General features: G+C 39.8%; 1 protein-coding gene across 7 annotated transcripts in view; it reads right to left on the bottom strand.

Annotated features, from left to right (window-relative positions):
• Window positions 1-2,139: 2,139 nt before the first annotated feature.
• NAALADL2 (N-acetylated alpha-linked acidic dipeptidase like 2) overlaps window positions 2,140-22,421 on the bottom strand; it is a 913,317-nt gene continuing 893,035 nt past the window's right edge. For 6 of the 7 annotated variants that reach the window (XM_073359348.1, XM_073359349.1, XM_073359350.1 and 3 more), the window contains one exon: window positions 2,140-6,648. In XM_073359348.1, the coding sequence (XP_073215449.1) occupies window positions 6,450-6,648 (199 nt within the window). In that variant the 3' untranslated portion in view covers window positions 2,140-6,449. The remainder of the gene's footprint in view (window positions 6,649-22,421) is intronic. The other variant, XM_073359353.1, reaches the window with a different exon arrangement.

The raw sequence follows: 22,421 nt of genomic DNA on the forward strand, positions 1-22,421 counted from the left end.
GCCCCAGGCAGTATCGAGGAGGAATCTGCCCAATCTGAATGCAGAGGGGAATAGACCAAAACCTGTGGAGGGACACAGGGAGTAGATTGGTACCAGGAGCCTGGGGCTAGATACTGGGAACAGACAAGGAGCATGGGGAGAGACTAGGACTAGTGAAGCAAGGAGATGAACTGAAATCCAGTGAGCCAGAAGGAAGGAGGTGAGGAGAAGGGGAGACAGATTTGAGGAGGAGCCAGGATGATGGAGGAGAATTGGGACTGACTAAGGAAAGACAAGGAGCCAGGGACTCCAGGGTGGGGGACACTAAGATTGGATGAGAAGCCTGGAGAGGGAGACTGGGACTTGGAGCCAGTGGGGAAAAGGAACATGGGCAACAGAGGGAAGGGAGATTAGATGAGGGGCCTGGAAAGCAGGAGCTGAGACTGGCTAGTCAAGAAGACTGGGGCAAGGAGCTAGAGGGGATGGGAAAGGCTAGACAAGAACAATGGGACTGGGAACAGAGAGGGAACACTGGAATTGGGCTAAGAAGCCTGAGGAGTGGAAACTGGGACTGGCTAAGTGAGGAGAGTAGCACTGGGATGAGGACACCAGGGTGGGGAAGAGACAGGACTGAGACAAGAACAAGGGAAAAAGGATCAAGCTTGGGGGGATTGGAGAGAAGAGTCCATGCTCACTAAACCACACTTTCCTCCAGATCTTGGAATGGAATCCAAGTTTCCTGAGTTCCACCTGTTGTCAGCAAATATCTGTAACACCCTGGCAAAGTGTGTGGTCTCATCTCCCTCTAGTCCTGGTCCAAAAGAGAGGAGGACAACCTACTATTACAACTTGCTACCCCCCACGTGGCAGAGGTCTGTGCTATGGATCTAAATGCTTCAAACATGTTGATCAGCCAAATGGGTATCATTATGATGCAACATGATGGAATTTGCTTTTTTGCTTTTGCTATTTGAAAGCCTTAGGAAATAACACACAAAAGTTTGATGTTAAAAGAACATTAAGGCTGCAAAGTCAATCACTCAAATTTAGGAAATGCCAGAATTAAAGTTTCCTATGAAAACTTGTTACCCCTTGTGCATATGCATTATGTAACAGTCTTTAATTACACAATAACATATTGTTTTTCCATAGGACTCCTGCCTCATACAGTGCATACAATGAACAAGCTCTGGGGATGAATCAGGGCTGGGTAGTGAAGGAGGCTGCTGTTTGTAGGAACCTTACACTTCATTAGTTTTGGAAGGTGTATAGTGAATAAGACAGGGATCGTGAGGAGAAAAAGGATGGTCTCATTGTTAAAGTAGTTGGATCCTGTCCTGGAGAAACTGGATTTTATCCCTGCCTCTGACACAAAGTTTCTTTCTGGTTTCTTTTCTGGGCAAATCATTGCAACCAAACTTTTCACAGGTGGCCACTTACTGTCCTAATTTTCTGGGTGCCTGACTTGAGACCCTGGAGTCTGGCTTGCAGAAGTACTGAGCACTTATAGAAGCACCTGAAGTCAATGAAGCTGTGCTTTAAACATACAAAGTGCTATATGCTAAGTATGCTGCAAAATCAGACCCCAGATATCTGAAACTGGATTTTGCTTTCCACTCCGAAACTGGCAGGCACTAGTAGTGCAGTGCTGGAAAGAATGTGCCTTCAGAGCAAAGTGAATGCCACTCAGGCAACCACCTGTCCAAGTTAAGGTCTGATCCTGAGATCTACTGAGTACCCTGAAGTCCCACTGAGAGTTAAAGGAACTTAACTTCTTCCACCCCACATAACTGGTTCTTGAAAGAGTGACACTAACATATTTTAGAGGTAGTCACTTCCAGTTATCCTTAGCTAAAAGAATGATAGCCCATAATACAAGGCTTTGAGCATGGACCCATCTCTTGTAATTACTCCCTTGAAAATAGAAAAGGAGGACTTGTGGCACCTTAGAGACTAACCAATTTATTTGAGCATGAGCTTTCGTGAGAGAGTGAGCTGTAGCTCACGAAAGCTCATGCTCAAATAAATTGGTTAGTCTCTAAGGTGCCACAAGTACTCCTTTTCCTTTTGCGAATACAGACTAACACGGCTGTTACTCTGAAATCTGATCCCTTGAAAATGTGCCTAAGCCCAAACTTAGTGCTCTCTCTCTAAAATGAATCACAGATTTTAAGACCAGAAGGTACCATATTATGATCATCTAGTCTGCCCTCCTGCATAACACAGGCCATGGAATTTCATCGATCTCTTACTGTCTGGAAGAAAATATGTAGTTTATGATATTTAACTATTTCCATGTATTTTTCCCTATAAGTTTATACCCTTCTCTAGATTTCCTAGTGAATCCTGGTTTCTCTATATCCATCTCTTAGACAGTATGTGTGATGACCAACTTCTTGCTTATGGGCAGGGATTGAAAAGGGGATCTCCAGAGACAAAAACATGAGTCTTTACAGCTTGAGCTAATGGGCTTGCAAGTCATATTTCTTTGTCCAACAAATAATGGCTTTGGAATCCCAGACAGTTAAGCTGAGACTTTTCACACCAAATTCCCTATAAAATGAATGATAAATTAATATTATAATGATGGGCATTCTTTGAATGCATGCAATAATAATGATTAAAATGGGTAAAAAAAGATATGGAAGAACTACTCCTAAGGGAAAAAATGTAGTTAACTGAGAGACTGATTTGTTCCCCATGCATTGCTTTGTACAGCTCCCTAGAACAAGTCCTAGAAGCTGTGATAATGGGAAGAGGACAGGTGAAGCAGTCAAGTGTAAGGTAAATTCATTCTGGAATTTATCACATGGGTATCACCTCAATCTATGTGGGTGGGGAGGGTACCATGTATAGAAATCAGTATTTGCACAATACTTGAAAAATGAAGGCACTATACAAGTCATATGTTTATTTGTGTATACTATACAGCAAAAAGGCCTTGTTTTTCTTGGGTGATAAAAGCAATTCACTGCCCACTGTGAAGTTAGTGCTGAAATTCCAGCTTCAATGTCCTTGTTATTTCTCTGATTTGATTATATTTTAGTTCTTTATGGACTCACAAAAATATGCACTAATAAAATCATGTTAGCCTTTTATTATCAACTGCTTCACCACACAAATATTGCAAGCCTTAGGATTTCTGGTCCTGGTGAGTATGGCTCTCTAGCAATTAATGTATTTGTTATGCTGGGTTTGGCAATCGATGCTCATGAAAAGATAACAGATTTTTTCAGTATCCTTCAAGGAGTTTGCAAACACCGCATTTTAAAAAGGGCATTACATTTATTTCAAGGCAATACCAAAAGGAATTTAGTTTGAGTAAACTATTACAATTTACACACACCTTTTCCTACCTGATGTGGAAAAAGTGGCCGAGAGAAAGATTCTACATTAGAAATTCACTGGATATTTACGGCTTTATCTTGCTATCAATTCCCTGAATCTACCAGACTACATGTAAAACCAATGGCAGGACATGACCCGCAGTACCTTTTCAAAGGTAAAATGGTTCAAAAATTATCTGTGAGCACCGACTTACACCTCTAAAATCAGACAAGTTAGAGTCTAGTATCCCATCAAGCCTATGCCGCTGCAGGTGCAGGGGATCATCTCTAGGTAGACATATAGGTACCAGCAAGAGCCGGTGTGCCGTACCGGACCGGCTTCCCCAGGCGGCAATTTAAAGGGCATGGGGCTCCCAGCTGCCTCTGCAGATGGTAGCTTTGGCAGCGATTTAAAAGGTCCGGGGCTCCCAGCCACCACTACTGCAGTGAGAGACCGGGGCTGTTTAAATCTTGATTTAAAGGGCCCGGGGCTCTAAAGGCCCCGCCTCTTCTGGTTGAGGCCAGGCCCCTTCCAGTTGAGGCCCCGCCCCCTGCTCCGAACTGCAGAGTGCCGGTAAATCCTTTAAGTTACTTTCACCCCTGCATATACTATAATGGTGTTATTTGCAGTAGAATACTTCACGGTCTGTGATTTTAAAACTGGTTATGGTCTAACATTACTGGAGGAAGGGGAAAAGGCAAGTTAATCAGGAATGATGCAGTTGTAACAAATGACACAGTATTGTCAAAAAATCTCAGTTGATACAATATTGGAAATGACACAGATTAGTTTAAAGGGAGATTGGGGAATTTTACATTTTAGACCCTTGCCAACAGGTGTTGGTCTATATTTTAGGCCCCTTTATTGGAGCCTGATTCTGTACCACTGAAGTCAATAAGTGCTTTACCACTGACTTCACTGGGATAAGGATTAAGCCCCTGGAGATCAGTAACCCAAGCGCTAACCTCACAGCTGGGAGATTACGTCTCCTCAGGAAATACAATACAAATCTAGTGCATACAATAAATTGTTAAATATTGTTGGGAAATACAGAACACACAGTTCATATGAAGCAATTCCGACTGGTTAGGAACCACGGTGATGGGTGCTATTGGAAACACGATGAGCGAGAAGAAGTGCTATGGCAGAAGAAAATGGTGCCATGCCATCTCTTTAGAGTAGGTTTGGAAAGTCAAATTGCTCACCTGCCCTCCAGCAGACAGCTCCCTCCACCTAGTGTCAGCTGAAAGGTAGAGAGTAAACACTTTCCTGTGTTAATAGTGTATGATGAAATGTGACAAAAGCAAAGTTGCATGCACTCTGTATCAAATCATTGCAGCTATAGAAGTATATTTATGAAGTACAATATGTGGAGAAATAAAGACTCAGAGTTGTAATAAACTCCCTGTTTTCACTTTGGGAACATGCTCTTGTTAAACAGCACTGACACAAAATTGCACCCTTTGGAGAAATTTTGCAATTTTTCCCAGGTGAAATTTTTCTCCATTCAAACAGAAATGTGGCTGTTTCCATTAGAAATTGAAAAGCCTCCTTTTTATTTTCAAGGGCAAATTTGAGGCAACAATAAACTATTTAGGATCCCAGACAGCAACGACTTTTCCAGTCTGGAAGTCCCAGTGACGTCTGATCATTTTTTCCTGCAGCTCTAATTCCACGCTCTTCATTGTTAAACCTGTTTCTCTACACGCTCTAAATTTTATTGCATGGAGTTATAATAATCTATGGATTTAAAGCCCTAAGGCCCAGTAAACTTTAGCCCTATCAGTCACCTGTTTTGCAAAATTAAATGACTTGCATTCCAGTTGTCCTGTGTGCACTCACATTCACCCCAGGAGCACAGGGAGGTACAAACTGCACCTGCTTCACCCATCAATAATTCCATGCTATGCAGTGGTAGAAGTATTACTGTTTCTCTCAGACAGGGATTCCATTAGGGGAATACTGCTTTATGTTTCAGATGAGAGATATGCTTAATCTATTTGGGTTGTGCTGGCTATTCTAGGTTCTCTGGAGGGGTGGGAATTGTGGGTGGCTTGCACTACTATGATTGCACTGCTGTGAATCCACAGCCTGGGTTCTGCCAATGAAACAATCAAGCCCTATATCTTAAGAACTTCCCTAGGATTCTTGGGGTTTGATTCTCATTTACGCTAAGGTCCCTTTATACCACTCTGGGAGTGAAGGGGGGCCGTAAAGTGGATGCCATTATAAAGGTTGACAGTTTTGTTAACCAGGGTAGTACCACACCTAGTTCTATAAGATTAGGCACTTCATTTCATAAACATTCAAAATGTTTTTGGTCAACTCCGTCGACTAATTCAAATCTTTCTGAATCATCTGAATTGTTCATATTAAAAAAAACAACCAAGCACTTTTTATTGAAATTAAAATTCTCCTTTTCCGGTGCAGAAACAGGATAATCAAAGGTTCTTAACTCTCCCAGAACCTAAGCAACATTCACACTATATGCATCATCCCCAGGAGTAAGGATTGTCTCAAAATGTTGGACTCTACCTGCAAGGTATCGAGTGCCTCCTCCTTTGTCCTGCATGCCCTGAACACCAATAGAATGAACCCACATCCTTCAACTTCCTCTCCCCAGACATAAAGGGGAAAGAACAAAGATGAGTTTGTTGAGGAGCTGTAACAAATCTGGGTACTGGAGGACTTAAGGGTGAACCAATGAATTTTAGGGTACTGCAGTCAATATTTTTCTGAGCATTCACAGCTCTAATATACTTACAGCAGTGGGTGTTCCTCACCTCTGAAAATCAGGCCCTTCGCATTTTGCAGGAGGTGTTCAGCACTTTGCAAGACTGAGCCCTTAGTCATAAAAATATATTTTACATACAAAAATACAGCAGATTTCCTTCTAAAAATCAAATCTTGAGTGTTATTCCTCTCTTAGTATGTTTTTACACATTCTCAAAGAGACATTTGGGATATACCATGAACAGTGCAAAAGACTGTTTTATAGTTATTCGAACACACATGGTAGTACCTTTAAACACCGATTGGAAAAAAAAAGTTGAAAAAACTTTCAATCTCAATGAAATTCTGGTCCGACTTGAACTTTTGCTTAGTGAATTGTAAACAAACTTCTTAGAATGCTGAGAGTTTTCTCATTTCTTTCCAGCAAAGGCAGTCTCAAACACATCAAGTCCTGCTTTGAAGTAAACCTGAGCTGAATTGATGCTGTTCAGCACCTTTGACAAAGCTGCTTGAAGGGTCTCATTTGACTGACGTAGCTTGCAGTGTTCCAGTGCCTCTAACAGTACTGAAAATTGGCTCATCTTTTCATCCAGCCTGAAAAGAATGTTTCTAAAAGAGAACAATGGAAAATGGTAAACACTTTACTCAGACAGATGAAAACAATTACTTCATCAAAAATCATCAAGGATCCTTCCAAGTACCATCTACGCTTTACAAATGATACATATTATCTACAGCAAACCTAGCCTGCAGCACACTGAAAAGATGAGTGCATATTTATTCTGGTTTTTTGAAAGTGCACCTGTCCATCGCTTTAGGTGCATGTACACTAAAAACATTTACAGATCCTCTGGAAGAACACCCAAACTCTTCCTTGCCCACTCAGTTATTCAGGATTCAATTGAACTCACACGCTTAGGCCCATAACACCTCTCTTGAAGTATCTCACGTTCGCAGCGGGATTGCGTTTATTCCCCCTTTTAAAAGATTTTAGTTATTACTGGGGAGCCTATATATGAATGAAATATTTTCTTTCCTTTCTGCTCCTATTGCTTATTTCCCACTTCAATGTCACAGTAGGGGGAAATCCTGGTCACACTGAAGACAATGGCAAAACTCTCACTAACTATAAAACAGGAACATTATTTCACCCGTAGTCTTCTGTGACATCATCACCAGTACAACCATCTTTAGTATCGTAGACTTAAGTCGGAGAATACACTAAAAGGAACAGCAAAACTCTTAAAAAACAAAAACTTGTGTTTTCAGGCAACATCCTTAGGAATCAAAAAAAAAAAATAACCAAAGAGAAATACAGACAACATAAAAGATGAGCAGAATTATTTATACAGAATCCAATCCTGAAGTTGCTATTGCAGGCAAACCTACTACCAGATTTCTTTGGGAACTTTGTCTGTGTAAGGTATTGCAGACTGAAATTAAAGCTGTTCAGTGGTTTTCATGAGACTTCTGTAGGTCTTTAAAAGCAGGCTATAAATGTTATCTAAATGCAGTAGTAAATGCAGTAATTATTATACCAATTACATAATCATGTAAATATCACAAAACTCTACCCTAGTGGCTCCTTTGATTGAAAACCAAAGTGTGTAAAGTTTCAGATAAAAAGGCCGTAAGTGATTCTATGCAGGACTTTATCCAGAAAAACACAGGGAGGAAGAAATCCCATAGCATGAACATGAAAACAAGTAACAAAGAAAGCAGGACAGCTGAGACACTACATTAGTAACTTAATTACAAGACAGGCCCAATGGCAACTCCAAATTAGTAATAAAATTCCCATGGATACTGACCTGGAAGACAGAAGACTACAAAAGCGTATCTTTTGCAGATTACTATCAGAGTCTTCTAATTACCAGTCTACAAGAGGGAGTGGTAATGAAGTGGCAGGATAAATGGCAACTCAGAACAGCCACTTCTGTTCAGTAGTGTTTTGTGTATAGCAGTGTGTAACAAAATGATATAAATAAAGAGTGACATTTTCCAAGTACATGAAACATCTCAGATCTTTTAAAATGTATTTCTTACTAGCCTTACCTATTTCTAATTCATTTGCTCTTACAGGGAGTATTATATACCCATGCAATAATTAGCATGGTACCGTAGGAATTATAATCTTTGTAAAAACAATGAGGAGTCCTTGTGGCACCTTAGAGACTAACAAATTTATCTGGGCATAAGCTTTCATGGGCTAGAACCCACTACTGTATTTTCCACTCCATGCATCTGATGAAGTTGGTTCTAGCCCATGAAAGCTTATGCCCAAATACATTTGTTAGTCTCTAAGGTGCCACAAGGACTCCTCGTTGTTTTTGCTGATACAGACTAACATGGCTACCCCTCAGAAACCTGATAATCTTGGTATCCTCCAACAGGACAGCACCTAGCATATTTTGAGTGCTACACCCAAAAAATAATCATTATCAACATGTGTGTGGGAGGGGTGGGGGGGAAGGGGAAACGGCATAAGTAAAACTGTGCAGTGCCCACTTCAAAGATCTGTTTAACATGCTTCTGTTACATGTGAAAAGGATGTACCATAAATTCCAAGGTGACTGGATTATGCTGCATGTAGTCACAGGACTACTGTGTAGTATAATGAGTGAAATCAGTGCATGCTGATAGCCAGAGAGGTGGGTTTTTTTTAAAGGTGAGTTGAGGGAGCACTGACAGCCTTGCACTGGGTCCCAGAGCAGTCATGCCCTCAGGGAAGTCACAGGAGAATGAGTTATGTAGCATATCTTACTACTCCTTGAGGGCTTGATCCTACTTGCCCTGAAGTCAAGGCTTCTGCATTGACTTCAAAGGGAGTAGGATCAAGTTCTTTCAGAGGATATGTGCATGCCCCCCTCATGTAATGTTCACAACATACTACAGCATACATACTGGGGAGACTGAATGCCTGGTCATACTCTCAAACCATCAAGCCACACAACCCTGTGGGCACTGGCCAGCACAGAAGCCAGTCACCTTCCTTCTTGATGGGTATGTTGCAGTCCTGTCTGGCACCCTGTGAGGTGGGAAGAAGAAGCTCACTGTACGCTCTCTCCCCACTAAAGCATCCTTCACATGAAATAGAGGAAAATAACACTGATAATTTAAAATTATTTCAACAATGGCTTTTTTAAAAAAAAGGTTAAATTATGCCGAGCAATGAAACATAATGATGGCATTAAGGGATAAATTTTAAACTGTTGAAGTCAATGGGAGTTCTCATCGACTTCGGTAGAGCCAGGAGTTCATCCTAAGTACCTAAAAGCTTTGGCCCTGTAATCTGGATTTAGGTACCTAGATAAAGCTATAGGACCAGATCTTCAACTTGTGTAAATCTTTATATGTCAACTGAAGTCAATGGAGCTATGAAAATTTACATCAGCCACGGATCTGGCCCACAGAGAAGAGATGGCAACCTAAAGATGGCAAGATTTTGAGGTCAATTAGAAAGTACATTTTTGAGGCATATAGGGACCTATCTTTACCACACCCACCTCGAGTATTAAAATTTACTGTAAACAAGCCACATGAATAAAACAGATTGTTTATCTTTATGAACATCTACTGGGATCTTAACATATTTTCACTCTGCTGCAGTGATTCCAATGGCAGATTGGTTACAGGCTACTATTTAAGTAGGGCTGTTGATTAATCACAGTTAACTCATGCGATTAACTCAAAAAAATTAACTGTGATTAAAAAAATTAATTACGATTAATCACACTGTTAAACAATAGAATACCAATTGAAATTTATTAAATATTTTAGATGTTTTTCTACATTTTCAAATATATTGATTTCTATTACAACACAGAATGCAAAGTGTACAGTGATCACTTTATATCATTATTTTTAATTACAAAATGTGCACTATAAAAATGATAAACAAAAGAAATAGTATTTTTCAATTCACCTCATACAAGTACTGTAGTGCAATCTCTTTATCGTGAAAGTGTAACTTACAAATGTAGATTCTTTTTTGTTACATAACTGCACTCAAAAACAAAACAATGCAAAACTTTAGAGCCTACAAGTCCCCTCAGTCCTACTTCTTGTTCAGCCAATTGCTAAGATAATCAAGTTTGTTTTCATTTACGGGAGATAGTGCTGACTGCTTCTTATTTACAATGTCACCTGAAAGTAAGAACAGGCATTCGCATGGCACTTTTGTAGCTGGCATTTCAAAGTATTTACGTGCCAGATATACTAAACATTCATATGCCCCTTCATGCTTCGGACACCAATCCAGAGGACATGCTTCCATGCTGATGATGCTTGTTAAAAAAATAATGCGTTAATTAAATTTGTGATTGAACTCCTTGGTGGAGACTTGTATGTCTCCTGTTCTGTTTTACCCACATTCTGCCATATATTTCATGTTATAGCAATCTCAGATGATGACCCAGCACATGTTCGTTTTAAGAATACTTTCACAGCAGATTTGACAAAATGCAAAGAAGGTACCAATGTGAGATTGCTAAGAATAGCTATAGCACTTGACCCAAGGTTTAAGAATCTGAAGTGCCTTCCAAAATCTGAGAGGGATGAAGTGTGGAGTATGCTTTTAGATGTCTTAAAGGAGCAACACTCCAAAGCGGAAACTACAGAACCCGAACCATCAAAAAAGAAAATCAACCTTCTGCTGGTGGCATCTGACTCAGAGGATGAAAATGAACATGTGCCAGTCTGCTCTGCTTTGGATCGTTATCAAGCAGAACCCGTCACCAGTAAGGAGGCATGTCCTCTGGAATGGTGGCTGAAGCATGAAGGGACATATGAATCTTTAGCGCATCTGGCACGTAAATATCTTGTGATGCCAGCTACAACAATGCCATGCAAACACCTTTCTCACTTCAGGTGACACTGTAAACAAGACGTGTGCAGCATTATCTCCTGCAAATTGTAACCAAACTTGTTTGTCTGAGCAATTGGCAGAAGTCGGACTGAGTGGATTTGTACGTTGTAAAGTTTTACATTGTTTTATTTTTGAATGCAGTTATTTTCTGTACATAATTCTACATTTGTAAGTTCAACTTTCATGATAAAGAGATTGCACTACAGTATTTGTATTAGGTGAATTGAAATATACTCTTTCTTTTGTTTTTTACAGTGCAAATATTTGTAATAAAAATAAATATAAAGTGAGCACTGTACAACACTCTGTGTTGTAATTGAAATCAATATATTTGAAAATGTAGAAAACACCCCAAAAATATTTAAATAAATGGTATTCTATTATTGTTTAACAGTGCAATTAATCACAATTAGTTTTTTTAATTGCTTGAGAGCCCTATATTTAAGACAAATACTCTTAACTGACCGGAGTACAAATCAACACATAATGAGGCATTTTTAGTTGCCTGGTGAATGTAAGAGACAGGAGAGCTTTCATCATCATATAAAAGAAGATCTTAACTTCTGCAATAATAATATAATTTAGGAACAGTTGATCTATTGCACAGTATGGTGGAAGCTTTTTGTGATTTATGACAATACTTTAAAAGCATAACAAGTAACATTAGAAGTATCTTTAAAAAAATTCTTCTATGGATTCTCACCAGGATCTTATATTTTCCAATTACTTATCTCTGCATTGCAAACCATACCACCTGTTTTTTGCTGCATATAACGAATTCTCTCTTTATAAATCCTTTACAAAGAGTCAGCAAATAGTATTTCATTTTTGTATCTCCAAGTTTCATCAAATGAAAAAATGGCTATAATGTTTCTCAGTTTTTGAATTTTCATGTATTTTCCAGTCAGTAAAAAGTGTTTTAATTAAAAATTACAACTGCTTTGAAAAATACCTACTCATTTCACTTGCATGCATTAATATTGATATCCAATTGCTATACATAGAACCATACCCAAGACACCTACGTTTACTCTATGTAATTCAATCACTAAAACATTCTGTAACTGAAATCATTTTTGTAGCCTACACTTTTAAAACAACATTAATTCCACCCTGTTGCCTAATCGTTTAAATATCTTCCTTCATGTTTAATTATTTTGATCTTAAAAATATAATTCATATAGTCAGCCTGACCCACACAAAACACAGAGAGACTACTAAAAGGAAAGTGTAATACATTATTGATGACACTAATGAAATTACAACACACATCACTCATCTTAATGGGTCTGTTTCAATGACACATCACAGTGACCTGAAAAGTACAGCATCAAACTAGGACACTTAATTAATAACTCCAGACAGTACTACTGAAAGAGATAAAGCATCTTCATATAACTGACAAATCAGTCTTAATAACTAAGGCAAAGGGGCATATGAAATGAATTTTAAAAGAAAGGCATCTATAGTCCTTACAATGAGTCATTTCCATGTCTGCAAGCATGCCTGTCACTGATGGAAATAATGACTTTGTATTCTAATGTTGATTTTCATTATCACAACTGGGTATGGAATGCCACTCCTTACATAACTGAAATTAACAGGCATTATATCTCATGCCAGGACATTTCTCAGTGATAAATCACACTTGATAATAAGTCATGTCTTTCAAAACAGATTAAGCTGTATGTACTGTACCATAATATAGGGCCCAATATATGCCCCCAAACTATTTTAGAAGTTATACTGAAGCAATTGGACTGTTAAAAGTATATTACTGTATTTACCTTGTCACTGAAAGAGATTATTTTATTTGGGAGACAAGCATGTACATAAGTAATGTGAGATATATGTGAACATATGAGGTGAATTATTGTGCTGTTCACATATATCTTCTATCTTAAGGGTTCAGGTTTGGATTTTGCAGACCAAAAGTAATTACTAAATCACTGGAATGTGACAGAAAGCAAAAGGTCCCCCATGAGTCGAGTTCACATTGTCTCAGTGGGTCACACTAAAATCACTTATGGGAAAGTGCAATGAGTATCTCCATCTGTTCTAAATATAATCAAATGTGCTATGACTAGAGCTGTTTCAATACTCTCACAAATTCATTTTATGTATCTCTGAATGATTTGTACTTATGCTCTGGAAAAAACAACAACAACCTACAAGTGATTTCTGACATTCTTTTTTATTTCCCCTCTCATCATCATGAAAATTTTCAGTTCTGAATACACCTTCCTTAAAGGCAGGGAGCTTGTCCACTTTCATGTTTGTAAAATACCTAATGCATTGCTGTGTTACATAAATAAATTATTATAATAAATATTCACATGCTGAGATTTTCAGATTCACAGGGTCTGGATTTATTACAGGATCTAGAGCACTATATATTCACTACCACTAGATTTGCATGAGATTTAAAAAAATTGTTATTCTAGCTTGTATCTATGAAAATTTTATAGGCTGGTGGAGATGAAGGTTCCCCCTCTACTCACCCACTTATATTTCCTACCTCAGTCCTTTTCCTATTCTTTCTTCTTTTCTTCCTTTCACCCTACAAATAGTTTATTCTGAAGTGTTATGATTATGGTATTGTCGAATGGCATGATGATGACAAAAGAGCAGCATATTGCAAAATTCTGCTCCAGGTGTATATTTTTTGTTGATAGACTGGTAAGAATATCATTAGCTTTCTCATCAAGATGGATGAGTAAGATTTTATTCTTGGGCTGCTAAACTGTCATGAAATATTTGCAAGGCTGATTAAAGGTAAGAGGCCCTTCCCCCCTTTCTTACTTCCTCCCTGTCTCTTCTTGGCCTGTTCTCCAATTTATTTCCATACTGCATTCTTAGTGGCTGAAATGTGTCCATTTACAAACTAATCACATACTCTACACTCCATACTCTCTGGAAAGCCACACTGTATTCAAGTACAATTAATGAACACTTCTATGCATAAATAATAATACCATGCTCTAACATAGTGCTTTTTCATGAACAGATCTCAACATGCTTTACAAAGGAGGCAAGTATCATTATCCCCATTATAAAAACTTGTAGGGTCAGATTTGACTCACAAAATTCTACTGAGTGGATTGCAAGAATGTAAATGAGGGCAGAATTTGACTACCAAGGCCAAATTTTCCATTTATTTACACCAGTGTAATCAGGCCAAACTACACTGATGAAACAGTGGTGTTTCATTGGTATAAACCTAGTCAAAGAGAGAGCAGGATAAGATCCACTGTGGTTAGCTCAAGATAAAAAGTCAAATCTCGACTGCTCAGCAGAGTTGAGGATTTGGATCTTCAGGTTAAAGCTGAGCAAATAACTGATTTTTTCAGTTTGGTGGACAAACCAGAATATCCAGAAAAAAATCATTCATTTTGAACAGAAACTGAATTTTTCTGGTTCTTCTTACTGAAACAAACACTCCCCCACCCAATTTTGTTCAGGTCAATTTGAACTGATATTTCATTGAAAAACCTTTTGAAATGAAATGTCCAAATGTTTCATTTAGGCAATGTCAAAATGAACCATTTTAGCATTTTTGAAAAAAAAAAAACCTGTTTCATTTTTCTTGGATGAATTATTTGCTTAATTCAATTTCAATTCGTGAATAGTTTCATTCATTCTAAAACTTCATTTTGGGGTGAATTTTATTATTTCACCGAAAAAGTTTGGCCAGCTTTACTTACATTTATCAAAGAAAAGGAAGCTGGACATATGATTCTTTCTTTAATTGTTAATGACAAAAGACTAGCATTTACATGTTTTAAAGTATATAACAAATCATTCTAGCCTTGTGCATAGACAAAGATAGCACAATTACTATCATAAAACGAACAGAATGTAAGTCGTGATTTTCTGTTAATAAGACACTGATCTGTAATTTCTTAGAAAAGATTTCAAACAGAAGACTGTATCCATAACAACATGCAGCCACACAGTTTAACTTTCAGCACATAAAATAGTAATTGCTTTTTTCGTTGACATTTTTATATTTCCATGGTTTATAACAACAAAAATGGCCTCCAGCATTTCCTGACAGTTAATCACTGATTCAGTTATGGGCCCAGTAAGATGTACCTCTTCAAGCCAGCCTGGCATCAACTGGCAGGAAATGTTCTCCCTGATGGACATTCAATGAATTGTATTCGCATCTGTATCCCCAATTCTGCACCTCGTACTGCACAGAAGGACTTCACTGGAGTTCTATGCAGGGGTAGGGGTCCACCGACATGGAACAAAATGCTGCACTGGGATCTAAAATTGTACTGTTTTTCCCATAAATATTGAAATACCAACAACTTTCCTGAGAGCTGCAGCATTTTTAAGCTTTCATAAGGGGAGTAACATTAAATTCCAATTTTTAAAAGTTAATTACAGGTAAATAATCCTCACAGCAATCCCTGAACATCAAGTGAGACACAGATTGGTGCATACCTGGTATAGGAAAAAAAACCTACATTTTTATACAGTACTCCAATTTGTTCTGTAGAATTCAGTTCTGCTCTTATCAAAGTAACTCCTGTATCACCTGATTTTGATCTCACTCCCATGGTTTTTCCACTGAACTCAGTGGGGTTGTTCCTGATTTATTGTGGGGGTAAAGGAAATCAGAATGACGCCCACTGACTTCAGTAGTGCAGATTCAGGTACAGTACAGCAGAATCAGAATGTAAAGGGAAGTATCAGGAAGGCAAATGGTCTTCAGGACTCACAAATGGATTCTTATCACTGTTAAAGAACAGTCCTATGTAATGTATTAGGCATGATTCCCTGTAGGGTTTTATAGATATTAATTAAATAGGTTTCTCTAGAAATGAGTGTAAAACCCCATAAAAAGTATTAGATCTTTTCTAAAGAATTTTAAAACCATCTTCTAGAACAGAATAGAGAATGATATACCTCCTACAGAAATGTATAGGTTGCTTTAAAAATTCTATAGGATTTTTCCATAAGTGCGTGGACAGTGGACTTGTACCTTTGAGAGTGATTGAGGCATATTGTTTAAAAATTAAAACTAACAACTGTATCTTAAAATATGCTATTTGCTGGGAACAAGTGAGTCAAGGTGTCAAATATGCTTTCTGTTATTTGTCGAATGATATTTAAAATATAAATATAGTTATCTCTACCAGTAGCAATAAATCTGAGTACATTCCTCGTTGGTAGATTTATCTTGTGCTATTACATTGCACATGAGAGCAGCATATGATCATGTTGAACAATATGAAGGAACTTTTTTGTTACAAGGATGTCTCAGCCTGGGATACTGATTCAAAATTGTTGTGCTACCCATTGAAGAAACTGACTGGGGGTGAACTCTGAATGTTTTCCGAATGATGCTCACCTTATGTTAAGCAGCTGCTGCAGGAATTTAGAAAACAGGTAAGACAAATGGTGATTCCCAGTGGGAAATAAAATTCGAATTCAAAAAGTAGGAGGCAGCATCCAGTAGTTAAGAGTAGCACACCCCGGGAGTCAGGTGTCCTGGGTTTGATTTCCAGCTCTTCCACTGAACACGTCTACCTTTTCTGCCTTATTAGTGATAATTCTACCATTTTCAACTCAATAGTAATGGACCAATACTATTAAGATTATTTTTGTTTCCAATATAGTTGTTTCTTAATGTCTTTAACTTTGGTGGCCATAGATTTTTCCTTGTGTCCCTTTGCTTCCTTTATCAATCTTCTAAAATTTCTAGCTTCTGATTTATATTCACTACTGGTTTCAGAGTAACAGCCGTGTTAGTCTGTATTCGCAAAAAGAAAAGGAGTACTTGTGGCACCTTAGAGACTAACCAATTTATTTGAGCATAAGCTTTCGTGAGTTACAGCTCACTTCATCGGATGCATTCAGTGTAGCTCACGAAAGCTTATGCTCAAATAAATTGGTTAGTCTCTGAGGTGCCACAAGTACTCATATTCACTACTATCAACTTCCCCTTTCTTCCATTTATTTTATACTAATTTTTATAGCTGCTCTCATCTCCCCTTTAAACCAGGTCAGTTGTTAACCAATAGGAGCTTCTTCCTCAACTGTGGTATTATGGCTTTTTGGACATCCAGTGAAGTGTTCTTAAATAACTCCCAGTTAGCATTCATATGTTTCTAATGAAATTCTTCCTCCAAGCTAATCTGGCTCATAATTGTTTTTAGTTTTGTGTAACTGACATTTTTTAAAGCAGCAATTATATATAACACTGGTCTGGATTTTAATCTGTTTTCACATTAAAATGTGATCAAGTCATGCTCACGGTTACTTAAGTTACCATTCATTTTTAGTTTTAGATCAGTTCCTCATTGCTCTTTATCTGTCAAGACATAGTCTAATATAGGAGTCCCCCATGCTGGGATGCAACATTTTATGAGTTAGGAAATTGTCATCTATAATACACCTCTGCCCCGATATAACGCAGTCCTCGGGAACCAAAAAATTTTACCATCTTATAGTATAGCCACCGCTGCTCCGCTTCTCCCCGCCTCCCTCCCTTCCAGGCTTGCCGCGCCAATCAGCTGTTTGGCATGGGAAGCCTGAAAGGAAGGGAGGCGGTGGGAGAAGCAGAGTGGCGGCGGCATGCTCAGGGGAGGAGGTGGAGTGGAGGTGAGCTGGGGCAGGGAGCGGTTCCTCTGCGCCCACCCCGGTTACTTGCTGCGGCCCTCCCCGCACCCCCTCCTGCCCCAGCTCACCTCCGCTCCGCCTCCTCCCCTGAGCATGCCACCAGCACTCCACTTCCCCACCTTCCCTCTCTCCCTCCAAGGCTTGCCGTGAATCAGCTGTTTGGCATGGCAAGCCTGAGAGGGAGGGAGGGGGGAGAAGCGGAGCGGCAGCACGCTCGTGGGAGGAGGCAGAGCGGAGGTGAGCTGGGGTGGGAGTGGGCCACAGCAAGTAAGGGGGGGGCACAGAAGAACCACTTGCGGTAACACGAATTCGGATATAACGAGGTAAAGCAGCCTGTCTCCCCGGAGTGCTGCTTTACAGCGTTATATCCGAATTCGCGTTATATTGGACCGCATTATATCAGGGTAGAGGTGTACTTAGTAATTCCAAGCATGTTTTAGTATTGGCAGCATGAGAACTCAAGCATTTGTCACTTAGATTGAATCTTCCCCTGATCACACAGATGTTTTCCTTCACATTATAGATAGGTGCACAAAGAATCAGTCATCTTGTTCCCTAGTGTGATTTGGCGGTCTGTAGCAGACAGCAACTAATAGCCCATCTTGTGCATTATCTGTTAGGACATTGATCCATAAGCATTCACAATCATTTTCTTATGAGTTAGCAGTGACTCAGAAACATGTAATGCCATTTTTAGCATACAGTGCTAATTCTCGTCCCATTTTGTGCACTTGATCCTTCTTAAATAGGTTATAATCATTGGTTTTAACTTTCTGATAATGAGAATCATCCCACCAGGTTTAAGTAATGCCAACTAGATGAAATTTATGCTCATAAATGAGCAATTCCAATTTCTTGTTTATTACCCAAGCGCCTAGCATTGGTGTATAGGAAATTAAAGAATTTCTTCTTTGTGTCCATTGGTTCCTTGATTAATTTTGTGTTCTCAACAGCTCAATTTTATGCTAATGGTGTACTCATATCGTCCCTCTTTTTACCTCCTGCCTACTCTAGCCAGTCTGCCCCCGAGACAATTAGTACCCCTTCTATGAAGATGGAAGCCATCCAACTGACACCGCCCTCTCTCCCCATAGAAGGTGGACCAGTGTTTCACAAAAGCGAAACCTTCCACCCTAAATCACTTACCTAGTCAATGCTGCATGTCCAGAATCTTCTGCTTTCTGTCTTCCTTTACTTGTGGGACAGGAAAGATCTCAGAGGAGATTGCTTGGACATACTTCTTCCTCAGCATGCTTCAGAATTCCCCGAAGTAATCTACTATCTGGGAGATATCTGGTAATGCAGTGTCATTAGTGCTAATATGAATCATTACCAACAGAGCCTTTCCTGTTGATTTCAAAAGCCTATTCAATCAGAGTGATGTCTCATGTCTTGGCTCCAGGAAGGCAGCACATTGCCCCGTTGTCCATCTATCTCTTGCAGAATGTTGTTTTGATTCTACTGAGTACTGAATCCCCAAAAAGGATCATCTGTCTTCCTTGGACATTTGGAGAATCGTTTGTGGACAAGCGTGATTTTCTTACAGGTTGGGCCAAGCTGCCATTCACAGATGTGTCCCCTACATATCTCCATTCCCTTGGACCAGCTGATACTTGGTAGGTATCTTCCAGAGTTTCCACACAGAGGACCTGGTATTGATGGGAAACTTCTAGCTGTGTGGAGTTCCCCCTGGTCCTCTTCTCTCTGGTAGCCAAAGCCTGCCCCTCCTCATCTATCTCCAGCCAGGCAGATTGCCACCGTAACCTCTTGCCTTTGGTGGTTACGAACTGCTAGGTCTCCTCTCTGAATTCCTCTTTCTCCAAATTCTTGAGCGCCTTTCTTCTTTGAACCAGAAATACTGGTGATTCCTTAGCCTGGATGCCCAGGAATTCCTCAGCTCCTCTCCTCCTCAGCTCTATTTTTTCTTCCAATCCAAGAATCTTCTCCTCCAGCACTACCATCAAACTTGCACTTCAAGCACAGGAAGTCTCTTCTAGCTTCAGACAGGAAAGAAAACATGGCACATCCGCTGCAGTTCACCCCCACCGTACCACTCCAATTTAAAAGCTTATAAAAGTTAGTTTCTTCCCATTTTCCTACAATATTCAGCCATGTACAAATGATAATCTACATCAATACATTGCAAATTACAATGAGATCCCATTGTCAACCACTTGACATTGAAATCTGAATCTATCAAAGGGAGATACAATAATAGTATGCGCTCTGCTGTTACCATAATTGTAGCTATATTTGTCTAAAGTTCAAACACGTTCTTACAGCTAAATTAATTCTCTATTTAGCTAACCACACTTACTAAAACAAATCAAATCCAGAAGTGCAGAGCAGATAAGAATATACAAGCAAACCTTTGCTGAATTTGCCAGACTAATACAACAGATAAGGTGTGTGACGTAATATCTTTTATTGGACCAGCTTCTGTTTGTGGAAGAGAAGCTTTCAAGCATCACAGAGCTCTTCTTCAGTTCTGGAAAAGGTAACCAGAGTGTCACAACTAAATACAAGGTTGGACAGACTGTTAAACCTAAGGGGTTAACACGTTGCAAGAATCCACATAAAATGAAGTGGGCAATTGTGGAAGATGACCCCCCACTGGCAGTGCCACCTAGTGGTCAGGCAGGGCTGTGGTTGGTAGTCCTTCTTTCTTCTGCAATACCAGCCTGTGGGTTCGGTCACTTCTTTAGGGCTCACATTCTAGTCCACCCCTTTCAGGGTAAACATAAGGAAAGCCCAATAATGGAGAAGCCTTTTGGTGCCCAGGGGGGCTTCAGGACTTTCTCCATCTGGACCCCTGTGTATTCAGGGTCTTCCCCAGCTGGATTCTCTGCCAAGGGGACTCCAATGTTGTCCCACCTTCAGGTGTTGGAAGGGGAGCCTGGGTCCACCCACGCCACTGGGCTTCGATCCAGGGCCCAGTGGTGGGCAACTACATTCTGCACCTTGGGGTGCTAAACAACTGCCTCTCTGAAACACTTCCTACAGCTGAGTGCCCCCTTCCCGCAGGATAAATTAAAGAACTGAACTGAAAATGAAGTTTCTGACCTTCCCAAACAATCACCAATCTCTCCAGCCTTGGTCAAGTAGGTGTGGTCAGGTCTCAGGCAACAAGGACTTCTGGGCTGTTAGTAACCCAATGTTCAGGCCTGTTCCCTTCCACTGCTTTCTCGCTTTTGAGCTGCTCTGCTTTCCCTTTTAAGCTACACCCCCAGAATGTGCAGGCTTTGCATGTGCAACTGGGTAAGGTGGGCCCAGAGCTGCTCATTATCACTTGTTCTCCAGTGTGGGATTTCAACATCCCATCACAAGCAATTAACATCTCTGCAGTCATAGGACAAAGGAGGGTTCATTGGCATAAGCCATAAACCAGTTTCTCTTTTGAGGCCATGATTTTCAGTATCTAGAAGAGTTATGAATTTAAGTTCCTGTGCTTGTCTTTTGAAGCTGTTGTGCAGGTTTCCTTTGAGGATAAGGACAGAGGTCAGATATGAAGGAATCGTTTTGTGAAAAGGGTTTGCCTCCAGGTAATATGATGTTTTTGTCTTCTTTCATTTTTCTGTGTGAGTTCATTCAAGAGTGTGATGATTTTCTGGTTTCACCCACATAGTTGTTGGAGCGTTTGAGGTGAACCTCATCCAGTGCACAAAGTGATCCTAGATATTACAAAAGATGTTACCTCACCCATTTTGTGTCTTTCATGTTCTGGTACCAGCACAGCTACAATACCACTGCAAAGAGTCATGCTAGGAAGAGACAAGATGGTGAGTGTTTTTATGGGAAACACAGAATGTCAGGCCAGTCTAAATCTAAGCTTGAGAAGAAGCTGTGCTTCAGGCTCCCCTACACGCATGGGTGTTGCACAAGCTGCACCATCCTTTAGTAACTTGCTTCTTCCTGTGCAGAGTGGGGGCCAGGTCATGGTGCCAAATCTGAACTGGCCACTGCTAGGGCAACGTGTGCCCCAGTGGCCCGTGGACGGAACACTCCCTTTGCTCCTGCTGCAATTGTCTCTGGCCCTCGTGCTGATGCTCAATGGTGGCAGAAGGCACTTTTCCTTTGGGGACAGCTGAGCCTTTTCATAAAAATTATAGGCCAGGTCCTCATCTTGTATAAATCAGTGTAATTCCACTGATATCAATGGAGACATGCAGATTAATACAAGGTAAGGGTTGGGTTCATATTTTAATATACCTTTCAAAATTATTTTCGAAGCCAAGAATTCTTTAGAGTTACTCTGCTACAGTAAGCCTTTGAATGTGACAAAAGAAACTAAAGCCAGTACACATAAAGAGGTAATCCAAAACTGCATTCAGTCACACTGCGATCAAATGTCAATCTAAGCAAACTAGAAAAAAAGGTTGTATTGATCTTAATAGGATGACACGTTAGTGAAGCACTCAAGGCTCAACCACACCATTGAAATCAAAGGGAGTTTTGTCTCAGATGACAATGGGTTCAAGCTACACTATAGGACTCAAGCAGTAGCAGATATAAACCAGGGAAGGAGAGCTTGCTTAAAGAACAGGTTTCATGCACTCTTTTTTTCCTTTAAAAATTCTTCTTCCACTGTGCTATACTTTAGCTGTGGACACATTATCAAGCACAACGTTTTCATTCTACAGGCTTATGCTGCATTCCTGCCACCTCACTAAAGTCAACAGAGTTTCATTTTTGTAACAGATAAAAAATGGGTCTGCTTTAAACTACCTCAAAGCACCACCTTCGAACCCCCATATTCACCACTGTCATCTAATTATGATATGTTTTGTACAAAGTATGCCTTGTGAGGTGGTGTTATAGAAGTCTTGATCTGTTGAACATTAAAATCCTGTTTGATTGTATGTGCTATCGTTGTATGTAAAGT

This window comes from Lepidochelys kempii, chromosome 9 (assembly GCF_965140265.1).
Source record: "Lepidochelys kempii isolate rLepKem1 chromosome 9, rLepKem1.hap2, whole genome shotgun sequence".
Lineage (NCBI taxonomy): Eukaryota > Metazoa > Chordata > Testudines > Cheloniidae > Lepidochelys > Lepidochelys kempii.